Genomic DNA, 24208 nt, shown 5'->3' with positions numbered 1-24208 from the left:
CTCCATGAGTGTCGTATTGTGTATATTTTGAGATTGAGTTTCAGTAATGATACATACAGTAAGTTGGGGAGAGAGAGACATTCAGAATATGCTCCAGTGTAGCTTTACACAGGATTGGAAGGATTCAGAGTTAATAATTCATTCATAGTGAATCCTAGCAACATTTACTCTCCACAAAAAGAACTCATTCATTCTCACTGTGTACCTCTACCTAGTGCTGTATTTTCTTTGCATCTCTTGATAATTGTGTTTGTATATTTGAATGTGGATGGCATCTCATTTGACTGAGGTTTATAGGTTACGCTTACGGATTGAGAAGTATGAACGCTTTAGTTCGCAATCAGGATTGATTGGACTGACCCTAATAGCCGTGTGATAATTCGTTGGTTTTCCAATGTTTCCAAGAAATAACTCTGATGAAATTTTTAACTATATTCATTGTGAGTAATTTGTTTCATTTCACTTATCAGTTCTCCCCCCACTTCTATTACCTTTTTTATTTATTATTTGATGTCATTGAACTTCTGCATATCTAATTATTTTAACAGCATGTGCTTGCTATCTTCCATTTTTATCTACATATATGTAATCAAAATTTTGCATTCAAGAGGCATCATCTCTGCAGCTCCTGTTGGGGGCTGTAAGTGTAAACCAATGAGAGTTGCTTCTTTCAAGTACTTTTTTCTACAGTGAAATTTTTAAGATTTATAAAAAGCAACACCTTCGGTTGTAATCTGAAGTCTGTAAGTTGAAAATCAGCTGAGAAAATACGTTTTTAAGAATATGAAATATCATGTCATGTTCCGTAATAGTGCATATGGTCATCTTCTCAACCATGGTTTCATTGGTTACTTTCTGTTAATCAGTAATAAAACTAAAGTTAAAAATAAACTATGTGATGCAATGGAATTGCAATGGGTCTGGTGCATGCAAGAGATGCAGCCAAGCGTTTTAAGGTGAAGAGGGACTCAAGAGTAAAATTGCACGAAAATCACATGCAACACATCAAGAAAGTCGAAAATCCACCTCTCAGCACGTAATCTGAGTAGTCTGTAAGACACTGTTTTTCAATTTACCTCGTTTGTTTGCAGTTTTTCCTAGTGGCAACAGTCAAGTTTGCTGAGAGAGAGATTTGAAATAATCGAACTGAATGAACGAACAATCTTGCAAACTGTTAAAAACTTTCCTTACAGTAGATTTCAATCGATTCAAAGCTTTTATTCTTGCAAAACAAAAAAAGAAGGAAACAAACGATTGACAATGTTTGTTTATTGAGGTTAGGTTTTCTTACCCCGCTGTCTGTGTGGGTCGCTGCTGACTGAGAATAACATGCTGCGGATGCGGGAAACTATAAAAAGCATGTTACAAAATATGCAGATTATGCGCTAAGGAGTGGACCCAAGACTTTTTGGATGTGCCCATTGTAATTTTTGTGTAATTTTATCTGTAGTAAGGCTGGTAGTGCAACGTTGGCTTAAATAAGCTCTGTGGTTGGAAATCCAACAGAAATCTACTTCAAAAATTTTTGTGAATGAACCTTGCAATTAAGGTCTCTTGGTGAGCCGTATTTTCCATTTTTTTAGGAAAAGAAGCAAACTTTCAGTCCTTCATGTACTGTAAAATCAGCTCCTAGTTGACAACAATGACCAGTAGCTGACCTAGCATCTTCTTTAGCAAGCCGTTTTTAAATCCGTCCCCATCCCAAACGTCAGGCGTATTAAGATGAATTTTAAGTAGTTCTTTTTTCCCCAAATGCTTGAAAAGAACACCCAGAACTCAATATCTTTCATGACTACTGACATCACATTACTCATCAATCTATTAATAATCATTTCAGAGATGTTGCAAGAAAGTCAACCTCTGTACATTCTTTTCGACCTTGTATTTAACATTATTTATGAATGTATAATTATCTATGAACATAAATATATAAGCAGGAGAGCAGATATGAAGGGATTTTAGTGCCTAAAGCTTTGGTTTAGGGAGCAAATTTTAGTACGGTTGCATGCTGATGCTTTACAAGAAGGTCTTGAATAGAAAGTGGAGAAAAATTGGTCCTTTTTCTTTGTTCCTGTTCCTCTTTCAAATATGGACGTATTTCTACCGAACGGAACTATGTGCATCAAGACGTGAACCCTGAGACCCATAAGTATACATGCGTAACAGGGCTCACGTCTTAATGCACATAGTTCTGTTCAACAGAAATGGGTCCGTATCACAAAGTGATATTCCCTATCCTCTCAGTGTGGAACACATGTACTCATTGTACTCGTGATGACTAATGCTTTCCTCCTACCTTTCAACAGGCGAAGTCTTAAGTCTGTAGCAACAATTATTGCCAAGGAAAGAGGAAAAGATTGTCTCCTCTTCATGGTAATAATTTGAGTAGGAGACCAGTAAATGCAACTCAAGTAGCTTGTTCACGGCCATGCTTGAAATACTTGTGATCCAGTAATATGATTCGTAATTACTGCCAAGGGGTGATGTCTCTGGATGTTTATTTTTTATTTATTTTTTTTATTAATTTTTTTTTTTCTTGGCAGTTTTATTTGCATGACTAAAAAACTCCTGCATTGTATTTTTGCTTAATTGTCAGTCGTTTTTTGCACAGTAGGAAATGAATAGTGAATGACACTTCGGCCATCATACAATGCAAGAGCTCGAATATGCTGTATTGCATATCTTGAACAACTGCTATGGCTAAAGTCACCTGCCTTTATGATTTATTTCCTTCTCTCCACTTTCGTGGTTTAATTTCATGTCTCAATCCCTTTCTTTTTTCAGAAAAAATCAATAAAGGAGGAAACGCATCTACATCCTCCTGTTCTTGAATCTTGAACCTGTCTAACTTCAGTTTCGTCTACATGTTGTGAATCCTCTCCGCTCTCTTTGCAGTATAAAAAAAAAACAACTACAATCGAAAGCTCCATAGGCTTCAAACTACTCTCAACCAATTTTCCAAGAATACCTAGTTAAATTTTTCATGTTACAGGAATATTTTATTGTTAAGTGAATAAGTCTTCATCCCTCTCAGTGAGTCATCACATCTTGTATCAAATTGTAATATGGTTATCATTCTCTCTGCTTCGCAGATTGCTTAAAGTGTTAAGTTATTGTGTTTTTTTATATTTTATTTTCATTGTACGCAAGTACAATAAATAGTTAACTACTTAATCCGATCTCATATGTGAAATGTGTAAGAAGTAGAAATGACGTAAATTAACTTTGGACTTTTGGCCCTGCTTTCAATATCTCACTAATTTTTAATTCGTTATTTGTTCCAAAAAAAATGTGAACTTTTTAGTGTATCATATTATCGCCTTAGTTACTCCGCTAGGTCAATGTCTCTTGCAGGACTTGTTTCCAATTCATGATAGAATCATTCTAATGTTTTATTTATTTATTTGTGAATTTTGTAATTTTTTTATTTTTGAATTAAGTACGTATTGTACTGTCAGTAATTTTGTTTCAAATTTTTTATGATAGGTTTTTAATTTTTATTTCTCCATTATGTTGCGTAGAGACCGGTTCTTTTAATATCCAAGAGAGATCATTGATTTCTGTCAGGATTTTGAAGTTTCAGTCCGTTTTTTTGGTTTGTTGAAGTCTAGAGCAAAACTAATCAAGGAAGGTATATATTCTTCCTCAGTGACTCTTTTAAAATTTTAATGTAAAGTGTATCAAAATGTACACATGCCACATTATTCATGCTGCGAACAAAAATATATTTAAACTTAAAAGAATTTCAGCATTGCAATTCGTCCTAATTTCATTTTGATGTCTAATTTAATGTAATCCAATTAATTACCTTTTAATTATCAAATAATGTGTAATTATCTGTTTCTCCAGTGATTTTTATTAGTCCAGGATAGGTTGTGTGTGGTGACTGTGCTATTTTCTGAATCCATTAATTGAGATTTTTTGCAAGACATGTGGATATAAACTCTTTTGTATCGATTTTAATCTGATTTTCGAACTGTGATGTAGCCCAAGACTGATAGTGAAGTAATTCCGATTTTTTAGCCGGAAATTAAACTGAATGCGCATTAGTTACGACTAATATGCTTTTCAATCTTGATTTTTGTAGCTAGATTGTATGAGTCCTCTTTGAGTCCTGAAGGAATCGTAACATTACAGGTTGTCTGCAGGTCTCGAAATCAGGAAATCGTCTGAGACTTTCATCAAGTTAGGGAATTTATGAAAAATACTGCAAATTTGCTGTTGAAACTTAAAATCTGAAAAAATATCAGGGCTGTCTACATTCCAACAAAGTTGCATTCTGGTTCTGGGTTCAGTGCCCTGAATTACGCTCTGGATAGTGAGTAGATGAATAATTTTTAATAAAAAAAGGAGTTTAAACGTAATTGAATGATAACAACCTGGAGAAAAAACGTTCAATCATTACTGTCATTTGCAGTGAAATTAATGTAAAAAATTCCTCACTTTTTCTCCTACGCGCACTAATTGTTGCGGTGAAAAGTCAAGGAATTTTGATCATTTTTGTCAAGGAATTTCTTTCCTCCAAGTTTGTAAACACCCTGTGTTTTCTGTAAATTTTGGCAATGCACCTTCTACTACAGTAAATCGTACTCGATACATCAAACGGGTGAGATTGTATCTATATCGATTGGTTCAAAACATAAACATAGCCTCAAAAGTCAATTGAGTAAATCTGACGGAACGGATTTTTTGTGATAGATTTTTGATTCGTATGAGTACTAATTGGTCAAGAGGAGTAAAACTACTACAAAATTTCTCATTTTCAGCTTTTCTGGTAAATATCTTAAAATTTTGGTTTGAGGTTATGCTCTATTGTTTTGAACCCAATGATACATCGGATCACTATCGAATACCATTCATTAAATTCTGTCAAATCCAAGATCATGATGTCTTGATATTTTGGTTTGATTAGCATTAGATATAGTAACACATATCTGTAACAAAGTGCTTTTACGGACATCCCCAACTTTTCACCTTTGAGCCCTAGTAAAATGATAATTTTTGCTTTGCGTATCGATGGGCAAAGTATGGAATATCTCCAAGTAATTTAAGTAGTCGTAAATAAAATATATCTCCATTGCAACATTTCAAAATCTTCAGTTATATTTTTGTCTTTAAAAAATCGACCAAAATATCTCTTTATAATGTTCAGTGAATTTTTTTTGAATAAGTGTTACAAATTCACAAAAATTGAAAAGAAAAAGAAAATTTTTATCAGGTTCCTTACAATGAAGTGAAATTCAATAAATTAATAAAAGAAACACTCTAGCACAAATTTGCATTGTTGCAACAGGAGTTATGCATTTTTCGATATTGGTCATGGATATGTTGAGCCTCCTGAAGGACTAAAGAGATGACATTAAGGTAGTGTAACGCAGTGAGAGTTATTTTAACCATCATAGGATTGATGATTTACTGTAGGAGGAAAAAACGGAAGGATACACCCCATTTTTTAAAATTCTTTATGAGTTTTTAAGAAATGGTTATTTTATTTGAGGGGTGCTTTGTATATTGTATGATTTCTCTCTCATTTGAGTAATTATTTGAAGTGATTATTAATTGGACGGACTTAATAGAAACAGCCAAAATATATCAGACGCTGTCTAATATCTTCTACTCTATTTTTATTTTCACAGTTTATAATTGTGCTTTTAGTTTCCTTCTGATAACGTGGTCTGATAATGTAGCCCACTCAATATGAGTGTAAATTTTTTCTGATTTTCAGGCGCTAGATTCACAAACCAAAAACTCGCATAAAAATTGTGCTTTTTTACCCCTACAGATGTGATCGAGAACCAGTTTCCTCGCAGCATCTTTAAATTGTAATTCTCTTGATACTTACTAACAACATTGTATAAACCTGTATAATATGATCAGCAGGCTGCAAAGTGAAGTTAAATTGTAAATAGATCAGTTTCAAGTTCATCATTTCAGTTCTTGTTTGATAGATTTTATGATAATTTCTCATTTTATTAGTTGATATGTTAAAAATGTATAATTTATGTATGAAATTACATGTTTTTTCTTTTTATTGAAAAAAAGTTATCATTTTAAGCCACTTCCTTTTTCAATATTAGTCTTTGTTACTTTCATTTTTTCTTAGATTTCATATCGTGTTAAAATCTCACGATCTGATTCTTTTTTGTTGTCTAACTTTTAGTTCTTTATTTTTGGGCGGTAAAAATCAGCAATACTACGATGAACTAAAAGGATAAAAAGATAAAGGAAATCATTTCAGCAGCAATTATAATTAATTTAACATTTAATCAATTAAAACATACCAATAGGGAAACTAAAAAAAGAAAAGGAAAAAACTCCTTCAGGACAATACAATTTTTGAAATATAATGTTACAATATAACCACACACAGCGAATCTTTTTGAAAACAAACATTCAGAAAAAAGAAAGTTTAATCATCAATAGAGAACAAGATCGAAGCAAAATAGAAATGATGTTTGGTTTTATTTGGAAGATAAATTAGATGGACCATGAAAAGCTTGTAGGAAAAAAAGGAGAAATGAAACAGGATTTTGGATTTGGATTTTGGATTTTTTGAACAAGGATTTTGGCTGTCTTGTATCATGCTGTGCTATGGCATAGTGCTTTACGATCATTTGCATGGACAAAAATCAGCCTGATTACATTAGACATACCTTCATTTTCTCAAAAGTTTTACGTTCAAATAAAAAACTAGCTTACATTGGACATAGCTTTATTTCCACTTAAGTTTTACTTTTCAATCAAAAACTAAACAATATTCAACATTGAAATTTCATGATACATTGATGGCCAAAGTGCGAAAACACATTAATCAATGCTGATATTTTAGACTTCCTGTCATAGTTTAAAACTATCAAATATAATTTCTTGAAAACTTCCTTGATTTTTCTTCTCCAGTAGCAGAATAATCATTATAAATTTCAAGCTTCAAAGTTGGCTAATTTCTCTCGGAAAAATAAAACAGTAACGGAAATTTTGAAACATCACGATGGAAGTACAAACATGGTTTTGCACTTTGGCCAGAGGTAATTGAAGGGTTTACACCAAGTCATCTCACAGTCAAATGTAATGCCTACAGCCATTTTGTGTAAGACATCTGATTTATATATTGCATAGAAATGGCTTTGAATCAGTTCTGGCTTCTATTGAAAATAGGGAAGATTGGAAACTATCTCCAAGGTTGACCTCCTTCTACCCAGTCAAGAAGGATGGTAAAAAAAAGAGAGAGAAAAAATAGTTGAGTCTGACCGTTTTTGGTGTCTTATGAAAGTGTATCTATAAAAAATAATACACTGAGATATCAATTACATTTTGCTCTTATTTTTCGACCCAGATGGATATACTATAAATTGAAGCACCGATTGGCTGACATTGGATCGCTAGAGATCAGACAGGTTGAGGAATTGAGCACTCTAACACATGTGAGCTTGTCAAAATTCCTCAGAGAACACATTAAACATTTTGGAAATTTTCGTCCTAAAAAATAAATTCAAACTTCTTGCACGTGAAAAACCAGTCAATGTAGGCCTGATTTAGCATTGAAATCAACCCATTGGTTGGTAAAAAACTAGAACTTGGTTTTACACACATTTCTTTCCTTTTCTAGTACAAGTCATCATTAATAATATCCATGAGGTTTTGTTTGTTATTGTAGTGGAAGTGAGACATTTACTTTTTGCAAATCCAGTTGAATCAGCAAATCTTTTAGGACATGTGAAATTAATGTTAGTTTTGTAGATTGTGCTGTGACATTGTGTAGCTCATTCATTCGTGAGTTAGTTGCAGTGGTCGCGAAATTCTCGGTACGAGTGTTTTGGGATATTCTCGCATGTCAGCTTCCTTCACCATTTTCAATCAATCACCATGACTAGATCTTACAAGAAAGACTATCAAATCCTAGTGTGTAAACACCAAATTCACTGCAACAATAGTACCAAATGCAATGCTCTCAGCAAGGACAAAATTAAATGCGTCCACGACTGGCAGTACCTGAAATGTAATGAATGTAAAAACCTGCCACTCGATCCACCGGGTAATAGAAAGAAGGGCCCAAGTACAGATATCAACCACAACAACCAGCCTTCTAAAAACCACAACAATAACCAGCTCTCTAGTAACCACAACAGCAACCAGCCTTCTAGTCAAGGTAAGATTATAACATCCAATAGATTCTCTCCGCTTGACACTGGTGAAGAAAGTAGAGAACAGGAACTCTCTACCAAAGAATCAGAACTAGTACAAATCTCCCCCCCCCCCCCCCCCCCGGGACCTCTGTTTGTTTTCTGCAATAGTGATGAAGAATTCACAAATGTCAGTGATGAACTCAGAAACCTCAAGTTTGAGGAAACATTTACCTTGAAAAAAACAAATGATTTTGCACAGGTCAGCTTCAAAGATGTGAGAGACTATAGAAAGTATCAAAATAAATTAAAAGAGGAGGATAGAGAATTCTACTACTACCTGCTTAAACAGGAATGACCATACAAAATAGTCATTAAGGGACTTAGCCTTGATACCGCTGAAGAAGAAGTTGCTGAAGCCCTAACGGAAAAAGGGTATGAAGTAGAGAGAGTGACTAGGGGTAAAAAGACAATATCTACTCGAGACCCCGATAATGACAATTTGCTAATCAAAGAATACATCCCCTTACCCATCTTCTTTGTTGATCTTAAAAAGACACCTCTCTCCCAGAGGATCCAAAGAGAACTAATTGGCCTGTTAAACGAAGTTATTAAAATTGAACCCCCCAAGAAAACTCTATGGCTCCCCCAGTGCCAAAGATACGGACATGTCAAAAATAGGTGCTCACTAAAACCCCGATGCGTCAAATGCATTGGACCCATGAATGTTCCAAGAACAGAGAAACCCCTCCTGCCTGTGTTCTATGCAATGGGCAGCACCCAGCCAACTACAGGGGCTATCCAGAAGCAGTCAAAGCAAATAGCTCCCTAATAAACAAAATCCCTCAAGAGAGGAGAAAAGACGTTTTCCCGAAGTTACCAATATACAACAGCGATCACTCATATACGAGAAAGACCGACAATAATCCAGACCACTACAATAGCCAACAAACAGATAGAAATAAGGAAAACCACAGAATCTATGCAGAGGTCACAAATCCAAACACAATAAGTCTAGAGCAACTTTCCAAAAAAAATTGACGATTTAAATAATCTCTACCAAAGGAAATTCGAAGAACAAGAAAGAAAATTTCAAGAAGAGAGAAAATTTTTTTTTGAATACATTAAAAACTTTTTCACGATGATCCAAAATCCTCCTCCCCCAGACAGCCTCTGCTCATCCCACCAATGTATAATTTCAACCCATCACAAGGCAATTTTCAGCAGGTCATTCCACCCACCAAACCCTAAATGACTTCCTTAACAAAAGTGGGCACACTAAACACAAATGAAATACTACAGTACAAAAATGAGGTGATTTCCTACTTAGCAATTAATCAATTAGACATTCTATTAGTCTTAATTTCGTCAAAAAGAAGTTAGTGCACAAGAAAATTTTTCCATCGTAAAATATACCATAGCTACTTCAGTACCTGATTTGATCTGAGTAAACTCCAGTTCTTCTGCGAGCGGAGAGAAAGCCAATATTTCCCATTAAGAGTTGAGTTTGGAGATCTTTTAAAAGTCCGACATATTTTACATACTTTAGTATGGAAACAACCACAGCAGTTTTTAATGTTGTATTCTGTCGAGTGGTCCATTCAAGTTGGCAACACTGTTTTCACTCCATTTAATTTCATTAAAAATATCGATTTTAGATGAGAGGAGCTGCCTCACCAAGAATCGATTGCTTTACGTATATTTAAATGAAGGAAAAACAGTATTGCCAACTGACAAGAATTGCCACTGGTACATTGTCCAAAGATCTATCTTCAGAACTCTAAATTAAAGCCAAAAATGTCTTATCGTAAAATTTCCTGTTTTACTTTATCAACTTTATCAAATCTTTAAACCGTACATATCATGTGCTGGTAATATTGGCTGGAATTAAAGGTTTCTAGAAGGGATTCTTTCGGAACTTAGAGGCTGAAACATGCTAACATCAGTAACAGGTCACTTTTTGTCACTGATCAGCCATGCCATGACACCTATTCTGAGGCAAAATGAGGTTAAAATCTCAAAATGTCAGCTCATATCTCTTGGCTGATTCGTTGAAAGTATTCACCTGTCACCCCTATTACTCTAATTTTTCTCACATTAAACGATTTAAAGAGAGAATAAAATAATATTATTTAGATATCAATAGACAATGGTTAGGATAATTTTGGTCTCATTTCGAATTTTCAAAACTGCGACCAGTAATCTGAACTCTTGGCATGTCTTGTTTTCAAAATTGATTCTTGGGTCAGAAAAAATCATCAATAAAAGCAAAATAACAGTAGATCGCACTTGTTGACTTATAGATTTTGTAACTAATTGTGATGAAAGTTCATTTGAAAATAGTTAAGTTTACTAATTACAAAAAAAGAAGAAAAAAAAGAAAAAAGATTTTGATGGGAAAGAATTATAGAAAGGTTTTTAATTACAATGTGCCACTATATGTACAGAACTATCTGAACTAGAAAAAGTCACATGTTCCTTTCAAAATCTTGCATAGAAAATGATTCACACAACGGGAAGTTTGAATATCAACTCCTGAATGAGAAGTGAGATGGAAATTAGACAACACAAATGACATCATTTGTATTTCCGCAACTGAACCAATGTAAATTTTTGACAAGCATACCTTGTAGGTATAGGAGTTGATTCCCAGACTTTCTGTTATGCAATTCATTTTTTTTGTAAAATTTTGAAGGGAAAATCGTTACGTATGCCTTAATGCATTTCTTGCCCAGATGCAAATGGAATAATTCAGTAATTGAGTTCAAATGCTCAACGCTACAACACCAAGAACTGTATGGACCTTAAGGGGAGAGGGTTCAGTACCTTATCTTTTAAGATGCAGTGATAAAAATGCCATTTTGTTATCAACATTTTTTTGCAGTGAGATAATGGAAACGCTGTCACTGGTTTTTAGTTTGTCGTTTCATCAAAAATTATTGAAAATACCTAGGTAAAAAAAAAAAAAATTCACTGATTTTTATGTTTACATTATCATTTTGAGCGAACAGTTGAGTACCAAAGGGGAGAAAAGACAAATACCACAGCAGCATAAATGTCTGAAAACTATCTGTCACCTTTACGGATGGTTTCTCTACCTTTCCAGTGAATGTCCACCCTTCTGTCCGTTGAGATTTACACATCTGCCTTTCCTCCTCCATTTCTTCCCACTTATATGTTGGACTATTTTTAGATACCAATTCTTTACTTTATTAAAGGACAGAGCTCAATTGATATCATACATGGAAAAAATTGAATTACTGATTTAACAATTCAATTGCTAAAAAAAGTGACAGCAATGTTTCAACGGTAGATTTTACAACAAAAAAATGCTACTTTAACCACTATCGTGAGCTAATTTAACCACGGGGGTGGTTAAAGTAGCATTTTTTGTGTTGTGAAATCTACATTGAAACATTGCAGTCACTATTTTTAGCAATTGAATTGTTAAATCAGCAATTAAATTTTTTCCGTGTAATAACTCGTGAATCAGATTTGTAAAATGTGATCTTTCCGGCTGTTGTTTTTGATTGTTGTAGGCACCAACAAGAAGGTCATTTTTCGATACACTTTGAAACCAAGCCGTATGACATTGGAAGACGCCTCTATCTTAGAGATCTGCTTGACTATACTCATGAGTTACCTGCTCGGCACCACTGGAATTGGAAGTAGGATTTAGATTTGAGTTTCGACACCTGAGGGACTGATCACAACTGGTCGATGTAGAGCTTCTGTTACGAATTGAATTCATTGCACTCTCCATGAAGTGCTCTCTGGCTGCGTGAAACCGTTTGACTAATTGATGATGAATTTCTAGTTTTTGTACACAAGCAACACATACTGTTTTTGGCAGAGGATCGCTGAATTTTACCTGAAAGCAAAAGATAACGAGAATATACCTAGAGGGGTTGCACAAAGACAATGAATGATAAAAGTTAGTAAGGAAGATTTTGTGAGCTTTTAATCTTGGGGAGTTTTTTGGTTTATCAGGGTGTCTATTTACTGTACATCATCATCTAAAATCCTTGTTCTTTCATGACCTTTCATTAACTTTTTCCATTCTTTTTAAAAAATTCTTCTTTCCAGAGGTTTCCTAAAATATTTACTTTTCCATTGCCTTTCCCTCTCTTTTTCCTCACCTAACACACATCAAAGGCTATATTTTGAGGACAGATTTTCAAGATATATAGAGAAAGGTATATTTGGAAAGTAAAAAGTAGAAAGCTAGAAGAATGAACTGAAGTATTTAGGCTCATAGAATCTGACTGAGCTTTTGAGGGAAGGTCACATATTAAAGTCTGTACAAAAATTGCGTACCTCCAAGGCCACTTCTTAAAGTTCCTGGCAAAAATATCGAATTTTCATACTTCCATATGAGAATTCAAACATTCAATTCAGTAATGTTATAGTGCATCCATGCATTTTCAGTGCGATAAACACGCTGTTTAAAAGTTGAGCGTAGGTCATGAATGATTCCAACATGAAATGGTAACCCGTCACTAATGGTAGATTACCATACATAAATGACTAGTTCGAATCCCTCTACCTGAACTTGCTGGCTTGAACTAACGGTAGTTGTGCCATCTGTTCTGTTGAACTGATAAAATACTTTTTATTTTTCTCACAACTAGAAAATACCTTCAGGAAATTTTTTCTTCTGGGAAGCATTCTCTTCTAAATTTTCTCATATTTTCATTTATTAGTCTGTGATTTTTTCATGTCCTAGATACGCCCCATCAAAAGACATCCCACAACCTTGGATAGGATACAGGATACAGAGTATCAACTCTTCCTTAATGGTGTAGAAGCTTCTTTTGACCTCAGAACAAATTTTCAATACATGTGGTCATGTTGAGAGAAAGAGGACATAATTCAAAGGGGTTAAATTTGACCTGGCCATATTTGTAGCTTCAAAAAATTGCTTCCCCATTTTTTGCCACAGAGATTACTCCAGACATAAAAAAATATAATATACTACAGGATTTTAGAGGTTTCTTTGTAGGAACTGATGTCATTTTGAATACCTATGGTGCGCTCTTTAATTAAGTGAGAGACGGATGTTATCAGCAGATGCCTTGGAATGGTAAATTCCACCCACTGCGATGAGATAAGCATGCATTTTGTTTACGAGGAATGAAAGTATTAGTACTCTTTCCAGAAACTTCAAGGTCTGTAGAGAGTTAAGGATTTAACTTAAGTTCTAACCATTCACATAGTTTCATTGATATTGAATAGGTAAAAGGAATGTGCCTAGACCCTAGAATAAGGCGAACTTACACTAATGGGAAGATAAGTGTTAATCTTCTTATCCAGCTGGAGGGTGACTCCTTGCTCACCATAAATATGGATAACCAATCTGCTTAGCTTGGAGCATAAGCGGCAGATAAACCCAGTGATGACGGCACCATCCAAACTTCCCATTTTGGCGTTTCAATAACGTCTAGTATTTCATATTAAACCAAGTGCTGGATGAGGATTCTTGGTTCTCAAAATATTGTTCAAAAGATTTAAAAGTTCAGATCAAAATTTGACTGTTGCTCATACGTGACCTGTACTTGAGATGGGTTTTAAAATGAGCTTGCTTTTTTAAGAAAAGGAAAAAACTGTCATTTATGAGAGCTTATTGTGCTTCCTTCTGATTCACTAAACTGACTGAACACGAAAGATTTCGAGAGTTCGAGGATGTCTGTGAGAACCCTGGGAGCCACTGACAAATAAAACTTGATGAAATTTTTGAAAATAAATCACCGCACAGCTTTAGACACAGGAAAATCAACGAAAATGCAAAATTACTGAGGTAAACTGGGTAAACAAACGAACTTTCGACTCTCAATCATGGAAGTTGAAGCTTACGTTCAGGTTAGGACTCGTTTAGATTTTCGGTAGGAAATGGAGGGAGGAGGCAGTAATCAGCTGAGGAGTTGAATTCAGTGACGCGTATACTGATAATTCTGATTTACGTCACACAGATACAACGTTCTACGCTGCTTTTGAGCCCAACACAAAAGCGGCGACGCACTGGCGCCTACAAACCTAACAGGGATACTTCACGCATTGCGCAACGCGTGAGGTATCCCTGTTAGGTTTGTAGGCGCCAATGCGCGTTTCCCGCTAGCTGGCTATATTAGTAATGGCAGGCATCCATCAAAAGTACGGAGCTTTCCTCGCAAAATAAATGAAGATACTACGGCCCAAAAAGAGAGCAGTATTCCAAAAACTCACTAAGTCCTAGCATCCGTAATTAGTAACGTTTAGCACACACTTTATCGCCTGGCTGTTGCTTAATCGCCTCGGCTATAAAAGGCTGTAAGAAATTTTGTAGCCGGCTATAGAAGCTATTGGAAATCTTACAGCCGGCTGTAGGTCTATGGTGTCTTGGAACACAGATTCTACTGCCAATTTTTACCAGGGAAAAGAAAGTGTACAGTTGGCGATAAAGTCACGCGGTATTATTTCCTCATGAACAGTCTCCATTTTGATTACATATTTACTATATGGATTTACTTAATACTTTTTGTTTAAATTTGATTAATTACTCACCAACACCAACCCGCCCAATCTGCGGGTAACGACGAAGTATGAGTGCATTGAGTGGAGCTGAATTGACACATTTTGTTTTCACAAGCGGTAAAAGTTGAAGGCGCTACATCTTTTTCAAGGGCTAGGTCTGGATACAACTATTCGTGTTCTCGGGATGTCAATGTTGCATACACAAATAATTGCAGGCGCTCTGGTTTTCTTAGGCACAACGTATGGCTGCGGTCATAATTCGCAACGAAATTCTGCGTCACATTTAAATGAGCCATGTTCCATCGTGGCGGCGTCGCCAAATGATGCACATTTTTCCACCAAAAATATTTCCGCAGCATCGCGGATACTGCCGTGCTAAGGAAGAACGCCATATGAACATTCGAGAGTTGCCAAATTTCCCTTGATAAATATGTATTTTGGACGACATTCATGTACATTTTTATTCGAAATTTTCAGATATTTTAGAGTAAATTGCGTACAAAATTGTCTGAAAATGTTGGGAGAAAAAATGTTCACAATTTTCCTATAGTAAATACGGTTTTTATCGAAGGAAATTTGGCAACGTCTGAAGACTCATACGGCGTTCTTCCTTAGCACGGCAGGATATCAATCCCGCAAATTGACACCGATACCATTTCCGCCGCAACTTGCACCATTTTACAACACTGACATTGTGCTACTCGACCCGTCCGAATATCGAGGATTTCGTAGATGAATATTTTTCCATGGAATTTTTAAACGTTTTAGATCAAATTACGAACAAAATTATCCGAGAAATTGGTAGACAAACATTCAAAAATTTTCCTGAAAATCAGTGATTTGCAAGGGGAAATTTGGCAACCTCTGATGGCTCATACGGCATTTTTCCTTTTTAGGACTCCAGAGCTGGTAGCCACGCAATTGAACTCCACTCCACCCACTCGCCGCGCCGCGCTACGATGGTGAGGCGTGTGACATATTTTGCATGCCGGTAAGGTGAAGGCGTTTTTAGTTCGCTCTTGAATGAACAACTATTTGAACTATATCACGCATATCAGGGCATCACGGCATTTGAAGGCATTTTCAAAACAGCCAAGTTCCGATACCCGGATTATCGTTTTGAACAGTTCATATTCTTTTGTTATATTCCGTACCACTCGATTGATTTTAATCCTCGCAGAAAAACCAACCATTTATTAATACAATTCTAGCTGAAGCGCAATTAAGCGCATTCATGACAGCAAAAATGTTGACGGAAATCGAAAAGGCCAGCGTGCATGAAAGCTATTTCAATTGTAATCTTCCGTCGCATTTCTAAGGCGCAATGATACAACTATTTGAAATCTCCGGAACGCGTGAGGTGTATCGCCGCATATGAAGGCGTTTTCAAATCAGCCAAGTTCCGATACCCGGATTATCGTTTTGCATAGTTAATATTCTTTTGTTATATTCCGTACCACTCGATTATTTTTAATCCTCGTAGAAAAACCACCCATTTGTAATTACGATGCTAGCTGAAGCGCACTTCAGCTGTGCATTCACCACTGCAAAAATGTAAACGGAAATCGAAAAGGCCAGCGTGCTTGAAAGCTATTTCAATTGTAATCTTCCGTCGCATTTCTAAGGCGCAATGATACAACTATTTGAACTCTCCGGAACGCGTGAGGTATAAGGCCGCATTTGAAGGCGTTTTTTAAGCAGCTTAGTTCCGATACCCGGATTATCGTTTTGCATACTTCATATTCTTTTGTGTTATTCCGTACCACTCGATTAATTTTAATCCTCGTAGAAAAACCACCCATTTGTAAATACATTTCTAGCTGAAGCGCACTTATGCGCAATCATGACAGCAAAAATGTTAACGGAAATCGAAAAGGCCAGCGTGCATGAAAGCTATTTCAATTGTAATCTTCCGTCTCATTTCTAAGGCGCAATGATACAACTATTTGAACTCTCCGGAACGCGTGAGGTATAACGCCGCATTTGAAGGCGTTTTCAAATCAGCCAAGTTCCGATACCCGGATTATCGTTTTGCATAGTTAATATTCTTTTGTTGTATTCCATACCACTCGATTATTTTTAATCCTCGTAGAAAAACCACCCATTTGTAAATACATTTCTAGCTGAAGCGCACTTATGCGCATTCATGACGGAAGATTCATGACGGGAAGATCAGGCGGTCACGCACACGGAAAAAAAATTAAATGTTGATTTAGCATTTATACTGTTAAAAAGATGTCCGACAAGTTTCAAATGCTGATTTTACAATACAAAAATGCTAACATAACATTTTAATTTGTACGTTTTGCAGTGGGCGTAGTTACGTTAGCATTTGTTAAAATGTAAAATCAGCATTTGAAACTTGTCGGACATCTTTTTAACATAATATAGATGCTAAATCACCATTTAATTCCTTTCCGTGCACTTCTGCTATTCAATGCGGACTCTTATTTTCTCTCTGACTGTTGCTATTACACCCATAATTGTCGGTGAAATATATTTTTTCCAAACAGAGATACTTAGCTTCCTTAAAAATGCATTTTTTAGCGACGAAAATCATTTTCCTTCTAAGCGTCGCAACATCTGCACAGAAACGTCAGAAGTGTCCTACGTTCAGCAGGAATGGACTACGTTTTGCAATTCGGAGCTGTAATTTCTGGCTCAACTGAGAAACAACTTATGAACCATTAGTTTCCGTATGCACATAAGTGTTTTTAAAGATGAGCCAGAAATTATACTTCCGAATTGCTTAATGTGGTCCAAATTATGTACAGCGTGTAGTATGCGCAACGGTGTGAATGAATGAGAGTGGTGTGAGACGCATTCTTAATAAAAAGAGCCAGTCAATGTTGAAAAAATTATTTTTATTCTGTAAAAACGACTAGATTACACATGTTGGGCTGTTAAACACTGTCAATAAATCACATAAAATGTATCTAAATAAGTAGAAAGAATATGATGGGTATCTGTTTTACATGTGCAGTAGGTTTGAATAAATAAAAACCGTCGGCAGGAGCAAATCGCAATGTAGGCATCCGGTCCTGAAAGTTCTGCTTTGATGTCACTTTTTGAATTTCAGGAATTGATTTTCTATGATTTTATGGTCTTTATTAAGCATTCGCAAAGGCAATAAGGAGCATTTTACCGTACACAAGATGTAAACGGTAAAATTGTATTGTATTTTAGTTTGAAGCTAAACAAGAGTCCAAAATGTTGAATTTTTTGATAAACAATAGAGGTTTGATGTGAACTGACGGTAAATTTATTTTGGTTTTTGTCCTTAGTCGTGATGAAGACCAGAATTACAGTTGTTAAATTGTCTTGAAAACACACTTTCCAGAGTATTGTGGCATCATTTGGATCGCATTTAGTAAAAAGGAACCAGCGCGATTACAGTGTTGTAAGAATGTTACATTTTTATACTTTTTTAAAGAAATTCCCAGAAGAGGCAATGGCTTTTACGTCCCACCAAAAAAAATGTTAATTTTAAAGGAAAACAACAGTGAAAATTTTAATACTATACATAATATTAAGTATTTTTAAAAGAAAAAAAGAAGTCGCACAATTGTGAAAACACTGCCATCGTGCTGGTTCCTTTTTGCTAAATGTGATTCATTTAGCGAATCATCCTCTTTGAACGATATAATCTGGGCAGTAAGACGTGCCCACATAAATTTTCAATTCGGGCATAGAACATTTTCGGGCTCCATAAATGTCCGTGTTGCATACGCACGTAACAGAAGGCGTTTTGACAGTCCAGGCACTCGTCACTTCACCCACGGCGCACAGTGAATCGAGTCAATGGTAGAGGTGGAACAAAATTTGGAAACTTTAAACGCTTTATAATAACTCCGTTTATACAAAACTTTTAGGTTCTAAAAGGTGGTTTTCATTGGTTTCTTCGTAAAAGTTTCTATTAGAAGCACACCTTGAAATTTAAAATGTGACAAAATAAACATTTTTTGTAGTTTAAGTAAACAATTTCATGTCCGACCTGTCTCATTGGCTCGATCCACCGTGCGGCGTGGCGCCAACGGCGAGGATCTAAAATGGCAGAGCGCTTTTAAATTTTCGTTTATACTACAAAGATATCTCTTAAGCACGAATTGTTTCGCACGTGGGCGTAGGATGCGAGTATCTTTTATGTTTCAGTTTTGACATCGTCTTCGTCATATGCCGAGCATGATTTGTAGAGCAACAACTCATGCCTTAAGAGATGTCTTCGAAGTATAAATGAGGAATTGAAGGCGCTCTATCATTTTAGATTCCCGTAAAAAAGCCCGACGCACAAATGAAACGAGCCCTTCAGAGAAGTTGGGCATGTAATTTCCGACTGAAAGTGCAAAGTTTGATGTTAATTTTTTCACAATATGAATTGTATAGGGAATCTCTTGAGAGAAATTGTACGAGAAAATGAACGGAACCACTTCTAAAACCTCTACGTTCCGTATTAACATCAATATGAGCTTTAAATGTTTCCGCATTTTTCCGACTCCTTCCATTAACTCACGCCACTGCGCGCTACTGGTGAGGGGATTAGTGTCTGAAGTCAAAACGCCTTCACATCTGTGCATATGCAACACGGACATCCACAGAGCGCGAATAGTTGCATCCAGGCGTTGTAATGAAATTCGTTTAGTATCCGTTGCATGCGATATTATTAACTGTCTCTATTACACCGTAGACTAATTCCAGCGTTGCCTCTTGTGCCGACGATGAAGTAAGCAATTACTGATTTGTATCGCGACATGGTCAATTTTCTGAGAAATGCATCATTTAAACGAATTGCAACATTGCCGGCCCTCGAAATCGCAAAATAAATAGGTGTCTGAGCATGATAATATGTAGAGTTGCTTTTTGAGTCGTCCTTTCTTTGGACTTTTGCTTTTCTTTTGACCCTCTCATCTCTTACTTCCCTTGCTGTTCGCGGATTGTTCAGTTTCTATTCACCCCATTTCACGGATTGTCAGTTCTCAACTCATTTCACGTTCGGGTTGACCCTTTTCATCAGTTAGTGAACTGGTCTGCCCCGGTTCACAGAATGGTCGATTTTTCACCTCATTTCACGTTTAGGTCAAACCTCTTGACCTAATGAACTTCATGAACTGGTCGAAATTCTGACCTTACCCCGGAGTCGGCCATTGCGTAGATGGAACGTAACACTGATACGATTCACAGGGATACAGATATTATGTATCGGGAAAATTTGAATCACAACCGTGTAAGCAATCAACCCTATTATGATTCCACAAGTACATTTTTCCTTCCTTATTTATACATGATTAAGGGTAAAGTATGTGACAGGGCATCGGAAAAGAGAACTTGATCTGATGGGCTGAATACCCCAAGAGAACAAACAACCCCGATTCAGGTCAAAATTTTCGATCTCCCGTTTGTTATGAAAATCAACGTTTAATACTGTCTAGAATATTATATCAACATTCAAGTGTTAAAAAAATGAGCATTTGCGCAATTGCGCACCGGCGCACAGTAAATCGAGTCGATCAGAGAGGCTGGACATGAAATTCTTGACTAAAACTGCAATTTTGATGTTTCTTTTGCCATATTGTAAATTTCAAAGGGTGCTTTCAGAAGAAAATTTTACAAGGAAACCAATTTTAGAACCTCAAAATGTCGCATGGACGGAGTTACGAGCGTTTAAAGTTTCCAAATTTTGTCCGACCTCCTCCGATTGACCCGATCCACTGTGCGGCGCAGCAGGATTTTTCTCGAAATTACGAATTTTCCAACTCAGACTCTGAGAAGCGCCAGAGTATTCAATTTCCTTCTAATTTTCGGGGGCCCTTTTCGATTAATGGTGCGGAATCGGCCCCTCTAAGCACTGGTATACTTATCTTACTTTTTTTTTCTTTTTCACCTTAAGCCTCCGTTGCGCATGCTCAGTCACATACGTATGGTCTAATTCAAAAGTACCTAAATTACATAGTCAATAATAATAAATTACCTTAAAATATACACACTGTAGAACAACATCTAACATCACATTCAGAGGTTTGACTGAATTAATTAATATACCTAGTACCTAAAAACAAACAAACTTGAAACGGACGGAGTTTTATCACTATTTCATATCAGAAGACACTTATGATTAGATTGCTACAGTTAAATTTTACACAAGAGGAGAGACAAATTCATCAGAGGAAAACAAGACTAATAACATTGGCTCTCTGAAATCGAGAGGATACTTTTTGGCAAATCAATTTAAAAGCCACTGATCGATGAGTAAGGAGCCATAGATCACCTAGTATGTACCATGCTATATTGTAGATCCATTTGGGGGAGTAACTTTAGGTACTTAATTGCTTAAAGAAAGTTCAACCCTTTAGTCGACTTTTAAAGCACCCGTCTAGACTTAGTGGATCTCTTTCGATATGAAGTTTTCATCACCGCTAAAAGGAAGATGGCCTACGAATGAAGTTAGACCACGCATTGGAGGGTGCAATTTTCAAGAAGATAATAAGTCTTTGAATGAAAGTCCGATCTATGAATCAAGACTGCTTCAGAGTCGCACGTTTCATCTTGGAATGCCTTTGCGATGTGCATGCGGGAATGCAAATACATCTTCCAAGGCACTGTCAATATTCTCGGAGGAATATACTTAGGTAGGTACCTAGATTTCTCGTATTCGAGGGTCACTTTTCATTTAAAGCTTAACCTTCAAGGCTCCTTTTTTTTACATCTCTGCCAATGCTTCATTGCTTCAGGGGACGTAATAAACTCATTCGAGAAATAATTAGGAAGAAGGTATTACATTCTCTTAAAATTAATGAGTATCAAAACTGTCCAATAACAAATGAGACGAAAAATAGTTAAATAAAATACAATGTTATGAACATAATAAAATGTAAACTGAGAACTGATGCACGTAAGATAAGTTCACCGTGGCTGTCTAAGGAGGCATTATTCTCATCAAAAGGTCGAAGTATCATTCAGTAATTCTTAATCCAAGGAGAGTTTCGATTGCGTATAGGGAGTCTCTAGTTATTAATTAATTGCGCAGTCATTGTTCGTGAGTTAATCACATTTTATTTTTTATTTGAATTTTTCCATTATAATAGTGTCGCTTAATTTTCATTTCATTGCTAGAGGGCGTGTTACCGCATTGCCATTCAAAGTCAGAGGCGGGTCCAGCAATTTGGCAACACCGAATTTTCTCCTTTTAAAGCTATGTTACATAATCGATTCTTGTCGGAGCACTTGCCCCCTCTAAGAATCGATACATTTCCATAGGTTTAAATGGAGAAAAGCAACGTTGCCAATTTGCTGGATCCGCCAATGTTCAAAGTTTATATTGCTTTTCAATTGCGTATTTATTAAGAGTCTGGATGAACTTCTTGTAAATGATGATACTTACAAGGTGAGAAAAATTATTTTCTTTTCGCATTTAGCTTGTACATAAGGTCTTACTGTTCTGCCCCATTCATCAAATTTTGTCTTTCTCCAACAGCTTTGGCCTTCCACCCTCGAAAATTCCCATGACTGAGACCCATAGAATTACCATGGAAATAAAACCTAAGGCGTCTCTAACGTTACTTTGATTACCATCAATTGAAACATCAGTGGCTTCCGTTGAGTTTCTCAACGCACCTGAGACTAAAGACGAATTCTCCTGATCGAATATCACACACTTTTTCAAATGAAATTGAGCTCATACCAACTTTACAAGCAAAGTAGCCAGCGGGAGAGATAAATAGATTGGTCAACGATTGGAACGATTTAGTTTTAAACTCACCTCTGGGATCTGGAGGTCAAATCAAAAATCGAAAATATTATACAAATTGCTGTCCGTGGGACTGACCCAGCGCCGGATTCAGGGCGGTGGGGCGCCCGCTTCCAAACACAGCCGTAGCTGTACATATTTGGTGACAACCACCCCTGATTCTACCCACCGAAGGGAGGTTTGTAGGGTTCTAATACCCCCAGCACGGAGGATGGTCCGGGAGGCTTCCTCAAGAAATTGTTGAAAAGTCACCTTCTTCAGACACAGTTTGAGGCCACCGCGAGTTCGTGACCCACATTTTCATACAAAATTTTGTACCAAAGGCCCCTCCTCAGCCTATTTTCTCTCGTAGTGGTTGAAAATGAAATGAAGGAAAAATTATTATTTGTGCGGACAGCCCGCAAATCTTTTGCACCTCTCCCCAAAAAACATTATATTGTGGTACTCAGGTCTCAGGTGCTCCCCCCTCCCTCCCAAAATCCGGCGCTGGACTGGCCAAATCTTCCTCCGGGGTGAATTTTGTTTTGAGGTTTGATCGGTCGGTATTGTCTATGGCATTCGATGGCGAAAATTCGCGGGAAATAGTTTGTGCTCGGGATACGATCCTGTAGGCCGATTATTGAAATTGATAGACAAGACAAAAACGACAAAGGGTATATGGGGGGATCCTATTGGTGGAAACGGGTGGTCGCAATGGACAAATGCGATAGGTAATGGACTTACTAACGGCAACCGACAAGAGACCCTTTAATTTGTCCATCATTTTCTCCCTTAATCTGTAACAACCACCAGTTTTAACTAATGATATAGCTCCATGCTTCGTGACATCGTGTTCGACATCATGACCAAACAGCTTGTCTGGCACAGTCATGTCAATAGGATGACGAAAGAGAGGCTGCCAAAAAAGATGCTTGATTGGGTTCCTCCTGGGAGGAGACGAAGGGGATGCCCGGTAGAAGGTTGGCGACAGGGGGTTATGGATGGGGTGAGGGAGTGCCAACTCCCTGATGACCTGAGGGAGGACCGAGTTTTGTGGCGGTTAGGAGTCGCAGAGCGCCAGATAGCGCTGTGAGAGCGACTTTTATGTACGTATGTATCATTGTATCGCTCCATGCTCCCTATGTCTGCCTTGTCCATAGCTTTGTCTATCAACAGGGGCGGACTGGCCATGGGGGCGGGGAGGCGATCGCCTCCTCACGATTTGCCGCGGAGGTCCCGAAGGGGCCCCCGCGGCGAATTTTTTTCGAGTTATTGTTTTTTTTCCCCGTAATATTGAAATTTTCCTATCCTTTGCAGTCACTAAAAGGCCCCAAAATACTTGAAAATCTGTCTCTAAGAGACACGAAAGGTCGCCTAAAACTTATATGACGAAGGGGCCCCAGAAGAATCCTGAGAATAGGTTATTTTGAAGTTCGTACTGTAGAACTTGACTCCAATAATGCTTAAAATTGCGTTTAAAAAGTGTGAAATTTTCCAAATTTCCCAAATCAAATTTTCCGGGGGAGGGCTCACCGAACGACAGGAGGGGCGCCCAAATCTGGGTCGCCTCCTAACTTTTCGACTACCAGTCCGCCCCTGTCTATCAATTTCAATAATCAGCCCGCTGGATGCAGGAGAGTAAAGATGACGGTCAGGACAAGAAACAAGTCTATAGTGAATCGAGCAAGCTATCTAGGTACTCGAGCTGCGACTCGTCCCAGCCGTTGGAGTTGAAGAGGAGGTTGGTGAGCTCGTCCTCGGGGAGGGTGGCGTTCGGGCCGACGTCCTCGATGGCCATGATGGAGGCCGTGTAGTCCTCCTCCTCGTAGCCGAGGCTATTCGCCGAGAAGAAGGTGTC

At 37.1% G+C, this 24208-nt stretch overlaps 3 protein-coding genes across 8 annotated transcripts in view; 1 reads left to right on the top strand and 2 right to left on the bottom strand.

Annotated features, from left to right (window-relative positions):
• LOC109035474 (AT-rich interaction domain hat-trick) overlaps nt 1–2911 on the top strand; it is a 49604-nt gene extending 46693 nt beyond the window's left edge. For 5 of the 6 annotated variants that reach the window (XM_072303280.1, XM_072303278.1, XM_072303276.1 and 2 more), the window contains one exon: nt 298–440. In XM_072303280.1, the coding sequence (XP_072159381.1) occupies nt 298–350 (53 nt within the window). In that variant the 3' untranslated portion in view covers nt 351–440. Of the gene's footprint in view, nt 1–297; nt 441–2784 lie in introns of those variants that run through there. The other variant, XM_019049128.2, reaches the window with a different exon arrangement.
• A 6333-nt stretch (nt 2912–9244) lies between these two features.
• Nucleotides 9245–13970, bottom strand: LOC109035484 (uncharacterized). The gene is made up of 2 exons (XM_019049141.2): nt 13398–13970; nt 9245–11991 (listed from the first exon to the last, which is right to left on the bottom strand). Exons 1-2 carry the CDS (start codon nt 13539–13541, stop codon nt 11731–11733), a joined length of 405 nt encoding a protein of 134 aa, XP_018904686.1. The 5' UTR covers nt 13542–13970; the 3' UTR covers nt 9245–11730.
• Nucleotides 13971–16424: 2454 nt separating this feature from the next.
• LOC109035456 (forkhead box protein J1-like) overlaps nt 16425–24208 on the bottom strand; it is a 93790-nt gene continuing 86006 nt past the window's right edge. The window contains 1 exon segment of the mRNA XM_019049098.2: nt 16425–24207. Within this exon segment, the coding sequence (XP_018904643.2) occupies nt 24020–24207 (188 nt within the window). The 3' untranslated portion in view covers nt 16425–24019.

This window comes from Bemisia tabaci, chromosome 8 (assembly GCF_918797505.1).
Source record: "Bemisia tabaci chromosome 8, PGI_BMITA_v3".
In the NCBI taxonomy this organism is placed as follows: Eukaryota; Metazoa; Arthropoda; class Insecta; order Hemiptera; family Aleyrodidae; genus Bemisia; species Bemisia tabaci.
The sequence above is the reverse complement of the archived record's forward strand: the minus strand, read 5'-3'. Positions and strand labels throughout refer to the sequence as shown.